A 6719-nucleotide genomic window follows, 5' to 3' on the forward strand; every position below is an offset into this window, starting at 1 on the left:
AATAAAATTGGTTTTACAAATTATATTCTTCAAAAGTGTTTTATATATTTCTATTTTCCTTATTATAACACTGTTTTGTTGCTTATGGCTAGTACTATGTTCGTTTTTCACCGCCGAAATCACATTTTTTCGCGATTACTTTTTTGAAACAATACACAATAATCATTGGTAACATAACAATTTTATAAAAATTTTACCATTTAATTGTTGTTGTTGTTGTAGCAATGTGTTGTACACTGAGGCGGCAGCCCTTGTCAAGGAAGGATTCCATCGGGTCAACCCAGTGCGTACAATCGGCTGCCATGGGATTGCTTTAATTGTTGTTGTTGTAGCAGTGTGTTATACATAATGAAGGAGTGTACTACTGAATGTGCTTGCTTTAAAATCTATTATCTAAAAAAGTATTCAGCCAAAAATATCGCGAAAAACTAATATATATTACCAGCCTTTATGTGTGGAATATCGTATCAAATGGAACATCTTTTAAAGATTTAAGAAAAAAAAACACAACTGTGTTATCAAGTTTTTGACATTTAGATTTACTTCGAAATCAAAACAAAAATATAAAAAATTGTACTCAGCTGTTCGCATGATTTCACATTATAAGTGCATCTCGATTGACCAAAATGATTGTTTTGCAGGGTTCACTAAAGAAGGTTAAAACCATGTTTGCATTTGAAGCAAATCTAGATTTGCGACGAGATTTCGGAAATCTCGTGTTTTGCAACGAAGTTTCCCATATATTTTCAGTGTGACCAAATCTACTTTGCAGCAAATCTTCTTCGAAATTCAGATGCAAACTGCGTTGGTATTGTATTGGGTTGCCCAAAAAGTAATTGCGGATTTTTTAAAAGAAAGTAAATGCATTTTTAATAGAACTTAGAATGAATTTTAATCAAGTATACTATTTTTACACTTTTTTTCTAAAGCAAGCTAAAAGTAACAGCTGATAACTGACAGAAGAAAGAATGCAATTACAGAGTCACAAGCTGTGAAAAAATTTGTCAACGCCGACTATATGAAAAATCCGCAATTACTTTTTGGGCAACCCAATAGTATCGATAGTTTTGGACAGCTGCTTTTCTCAACATTTGACCACTTCTTATTCAAATTAACAAATTTTGCGGTTAAATTTAATAAATTTGCTTCGCCAATTTAATTTCTGTCTACAACGTATATGTTAAACACAATAAAAATGCTGATCAAATAAAATCGGTGTCAAACACATCCCTGTTGACAAATACAACTCACTTGAATCGTAATGTAAACGGGTTTTGGAGATTATCTCAAGTCAAGTGGATTTGGTTATACGATACAACTCTGAGGCCGAATTACCACATGAAATTTGTAATTGTTCTGCGAGCGGAATTTGGCAGTAATCAAATGTTTTTATTTCCATACAAAACACGATTTTTTTGTCTGCACTTATTGTTTTCTCTATTTAATATATTTTTTCGCAAATAAATAAAGAAAAACAAACCATTGAAACCAGTAAAATAAAGCAAAAATTATGCAGGTAATAGTTTCAAGTGTTGCCACTATAATAGTTTTTGCCATTTTTCTCACTATAAACAGAGTACTACTTTTCCGCCTATTTGCAGCCAACGTTTCGCCGACGTTTTTGATATGGAGTTTGACAGCATTCCGCTTGAAAAGCTGAACAGAATACTCAGCTAACGTGAACGAGTAAAACCGTTCGAAATCTCTCTATTGTGAATTATGTATCTCTTTATTGAACGGGAATTTTTGAAATTTAAGAAAGCGTAAAGAAATGTTTTAATCGCCCATTACTTATAAAAACTTAGACATACATATTTCTATGCAAGTGGTATAATACCCTTTAAATACGAGATAAAATTTCATTCGATGCGAAAGCGCTCTCGATCACGTATGCGGTAATTCGTCCCCTGGTTCAAATTTCCACTAGGCTACCAAACTACTGTAATTAAAATGTTATGTAAAATTTTCCTCAAAGGTAAGCATGTACGCCTATGACACTGAAAGCCTGGGTTCAAATCCTGCCGAGAACATCACAAAAAATTGTCAGCTGTGGTTTTCTTCTAATGCTGGCAACATTTGTGAGGTACTATACCAATTGCCATGTAAAAACTTCTCTGCAAAGAGGTATCGCACTGCGGCACTCCGTACAGACTCGGCTATAAAAAGGAGGCCCCTTATCAGAATCATTGAGCTTAAACTTGAATCGGACAGCAGTCAATGATATGTGAGAACTTTGCCCTGTCCATTAGTGGAATGTTAATGGGCAAATTTGCAATGACAAATTTCCCATGAACATTTCTTTAAGGAACAGGGGATAGATCGCTTCCTCCACATGCAAATATGGGGCTACTATTTTTTTACTCTACATGCAAATAAAGTACCAATGCGACCAATGCCAAAATGGTTCGAAAAAATATACTTAATGAAATTTAATTTCAAATTCGGTTTTAATTGTTTAAGACATTTGTTCGACTACGATTTGATGAGTGGTGTAAAATCATTCTAACTTGAACGTTACAGTGTTTGCTGGTAAATTAAGCATTTAAATGTACAAAAATTGGTTTCTGAAAAGATACAAATTGATTTCTCATTAATTCACCATAATATACCGATACGAAAATTAAACAGCTTCACCCAAATAAAATTTAATTTGAAAAAATTTTTCTTGTTTAGCTATCCCATTAGCATCCATTTGCGTAAATCCTAGGTTCGATTAGAGTGGCAGCCTATTTTTGAAACAGACACGCTTATCTCGCTTTGTCTATTTGGATGTTACAGTAGCGACAGACCAAGCCTCTAGTGGGAATCGAATCCAAGACCGCCGCACTTAAAATCCAAGCACGCTACCAACTCGGCAAACGAGGCGACCCGTTAAAGCGTAAAAAGTGTTTGCGTACTCAAAAATATTTACAAAATGTTTAATGGAAATCGTTCGTCACTTTATGTGTCAGCGGAAATGAGCGAGAATGCGTGACAGCGAGCAAAATTTTGAGTTTGGTAATTGGGAGCTTGCAAATTTCTGTGAGAGAATTTTTCATAACAGCAATTTCAGTAATGAAAGGATGTTTTATGAAAATCAGCTAACAGACCGAATAGATCAATTATGGATTGCTACCCAACCAAAGATGCGTTTTCAACGGGTAAATTTGTTGTTTTTAATTGCGTACTTATTTACAATGTACTTAGTACCTTTAATATCACTGGTATGAATAAAACTGAACAAAATTTCAGCTCAGTTCATAGGTAAAAAAAAACTTACAATTAACCGCATTAAATCTAACTATAGGTTTATTTGCATTGTTGCATAAATCATAAGACTCTCTATATATAAGTATATGAGAAGGATGTATGTATGTACATCTTTTATTATTATTATGTATATATTTATATTTATGTAAACACTTAATTTGAAAAAAAAAAAGAAATATAATATAAAGAATATAAATAAATAAGTACTAAACATAATAGTGGATATTCGGCTTCTTCAGGGGAGACAGACACAATATAAAACTTTGTTAAAACTTATGAAAAAAAAGAAAATAACTACAATAATCAAACGTTTTACATGGATTTGGTTTATGTGCCGCATGTGCATATTAGTTCTTACAATTAATATCGTGGCCGATGAATGCGATGTCTTGCAACGACAAAGTATAAAGATGACGCATCACCACCGCTTTTTGTTCGATCCGACTATAGAAATATATAACATATATAACGCAATTTATACGCTTACATAAATGCATATGTAATGTTGTAACGTTGTGGCCGGTTATGCCCTTATTATACGACAAAAATGCTTCCATTACCTTTGTTACTGGACTCGGTATTTTCACTTTGTTCTTCCTTGTTTAGTACTTCGGCTTCTTTGCCAATTTCAACAATGCCACTACTTTGAATTTTAGTAGTTTCAATTTGTTTACCTTCCATAATCTCTTCGGCGCTATCAACTTGCTTTTGTTCATTGTTATCACCATTTGTGTCTGCGGCTGCTGCGACATCGTCATCTTCGCCCATGCCATTTTTAAGTGAGAATATTACCTTCTCTTCGGTATGTACACTTATACCTTCCTCGATTGTTTCACCACTAGTAGTATTTTGGAATGTCACTGAGATTATTTCTTGTGTTTCTTGCTCAGAGTTTGAGGAACGTGTTTCGGCAGCACTGCTTGTCGGAGGTGCTGTCGTCATTGAAGACCACCAAAAAGATATAGCTCCTTTGGCTTGCGACAAAGCCCGACTTGTATTATTGACAGCCTGATTTATTTTACGACCACTCTCTGTGCTCTGCATGGTTCTGTATTTTTGAAATAAAATATTGAGAATTAAGTTTCATTAAAATTTCAAATTTGTATGTCCGATAAGACTTACTGTGCTAGTTTTAATTTAACATCCGCCACCGACAAAGTCGTACCAGCGAATGGATGTCCAATAGGCAGAGGTTCGAAAAATCCTGCCTCCGGCCTTACGTCGAACCACTCTTGATAACATTGTGTCTTGTGAAAAGCTGACATAAAATTTGCATTGAAATGGTCAACATCTTTCAATGGCGTTTCGCTTGTAATAGCTAGCACTGAAGTGCGCAACAATGCCAGCAAATAGCCCTGGAATTGTTGTCTTATCCATTGGTCACTGCCACCACTTTCGGCATCCTCTTTAGGCACTTGGACATGTCGCAGTATGTAGTCCATAAAACGTAAATCCTCAGTACTCAAAACCAACTGTTTTCTTAGTTCTGGATCGCGTATGTCCAGGTTACCATTTTCAATATCAACTAAAACATCGGCAAGGTGCTGTCTTTGTTGGAATAATACATTCGATGTGCCAATAACATAACTCAGAACCGAGGGATCAGTAAGCAAATCCATATATGGCAAGGAGAGATAAGGCAAGCAAAGATTTCCGCTGGCAAAAATTGAAATTGGGGCACGATATTCATTGGGATTGACTGTGGTAAACAGTGAGAGGGTTGCTGCAAACGCAAAAACAAGAAGTCATTTCCAACAGAGTACAAATAAAATAAGTTTTTACTACCTGAAGCATCCATATTCGAATCTTTGGTAAAGGAGCTGCTACGTTCCAAATTTTTTTCTGCTTGGGCAGCAAATACTGATGAATCTGAGTGAACAACTTCCTCTCCGGATGTAGGCGATGAACAGCTATTGTTGCTCGATTTATCACTACTTTTCAAGGAAGCATCTGAAAACTTCCTAAACGATTCAATTATTTCGGTGCCCTTATCGGGACTATCTTGTGTCTTGTTGTCTGCTTCAGCTTTTGTTTCTGGTGTCTTACTACAGTCTCCGGACTTAATCAGGGAGTCGGTAAAATCAGGCATTGGAGAAAGTGGTCTGGATGTGCGCACACAAGCAACTTCCTGAAATCCTTTTTCCAACAATCGTGGTATTAACGAAGAAATGCCCAATATTAGGGCACACATTCCACGCACTGGTGATCCAAAGCAAACGACTTTTCGTTGCAACAAAAACAATTTTAACAATTGCAGAGTTTTGTGCCGCCATTGCAAAACAATTTCACGCAGCGATATGCCGACATGAAAATGACGCAGCGCTCGCCTTGATTCATCACCATCAAGAAGGCAAGCATTAAGATTTTGATAAGCCTTCACAAGCAGATCGGTTGAAGAAAAATCACCTTCTTCGAAAAAGGCATCGGCAATTAAAGACAGCTTGACTTCAATATAACCATAGATGGGTAAACGCGCCAGACAGCAAACCGACTTTTGCACTGTGCTGCGTGTTACATCTGCCGTGCGAATTTTTAACTTCTCCACCGGTATTTGCCGATAACAGGAAACGCCATACACACTTTCCGTAGGATCTGTTAGACTAGGTAAATTAAAGAACACTGTATCTTCAACAAAGTTATGTGAACCGTCAGGTAGGGCCAATGTCGACAAATATTTCCAACCACTTGGACATTCATTTTTACCGCTGGATCCCTGTACCAGAGGAGGATAGGAAAACTCGACCTAGAAATGACGTCAAAAAGCATTATACAGACAACTTTTGAAGGCGAATAGATATGTTTTTTATGTAACATGGTGCCCTTCTACCAACCTGACATCCAAGCTTATGATGGAAACCAATAACCAAAATATGTAAAATTGGGGGTTTAGTCTCCTCCAAAGCCGCAGTATCCATTATTTGCTAAACAACAAGACATACACACTACAGCCCCAAATATTTAGCAACAATGTGGATAATGCACGTATGTTATCTCACGGTGAGTAAACTCTGGTGTTCTTATAATCTTAAGTTATTGATTTTCACAATTTTACACAAATTTTAACAAAGAATTTGCAATATTCGCATCGATTTTTAATCAATGCACAATATTGGCATGCTTAGTTGTTGAAGCAACGTAAAAACTTTGTTGCTACCAGTGTATGCTTAGAAAAGGTAAAGACAGTTCCCCAAAATCAGAAAGCACTTATAAGGAGAGGTCGTGCAAACAGTTGAGTACAATCTTTTGTTTGATTTTACAATAACTCTAAATGTCAAATGCTTGTTAACACAGTTGTACTTTTTTTTTTAATATAACATTTTAAAACGATGTTTTATTTGATCCTATATTCCATTAGCAGGGTTATGTGATGCCTAATTACAACTCTTAACATTGCTCATTAAATCCGGATTTAAGACTCTTGTCAGCTGATTCTATAAAAGGAAAATAGATGATCAAACCATTCCGGATTT

At 35.8% G+C, this 6719-nt stretch overlaps 1 protein-coding gene across 1 annotated transcript; it reads right to left on the minus strand.

Annotated features, from left to right (window-relative positions):
* Window positions 1–3532: 3532 nt before the first annotated feature.
* LOC106091288 (late secretory pathway protein AVL9 homolog) lies at window positions 3533–6393 on the minus strand. Its single transcript, XM_013257766.2, has 5 exons — window positions 6081–6393; window positions 5035–5992; window positions 4372–4972; window positions 3810–4297; window positions 3533–3693 (listed from the first exon to the last, which is right to left on the minus strand). The coding sequence occupies exons 1-5, from the start codon at window positions 6162–6164 to the stop codon at window positions 3668–3670; spliced, it is 2157 nt and encodes a 718-aa protein (XP_013113220.1). The 5' UTR covers window positions 6165–6393; the 3' UTR covers window positions 3533–3667.
* Between the last annotated feature and the right edge of the window lie 326 nt (window positions 6394–6719).

The sequence above is a fragment of the Stomoxys calcitrans genome, chromosome 4, assembly GCF_963082655.1.
Source record: "Stomoxys calcitrans chromosome 4, idStoCalc2.1, whole genome shotgun sequence".
NCBI classification, from domain to species: domain Eukaryota; kingdom Metazoa; phylum Arthropoda; class Insecta; order Diptera; family Muscidae; genus Stomoxys; species Stomoxys calcitrans.

Bases quoted from the DNA above. Each gene is read 5' to 3' on its own strand.
- LOC106091288 (XM_013257766.2), bottom strand. From the start codon at position 6,164: ATGGATACTGCGGCTTTGGAGGAGACTAAACCCCCAATTTTACATATT. The intron at 5,993-6,080 runs GTTGGTAGAAGG...CGTCATTTCTAG, and splicing joins ATCATAAGCTTGGATGTCAG to GTCGAGTTTTCCTATCCTCC. The intron at 4,973-5,034 runs GTAGTAAAAACT...TTGCGTTTGCAG, and splicing joins TTCGAATATGGATGCTTCAG to CAACCCTCTCACTGTTTACC.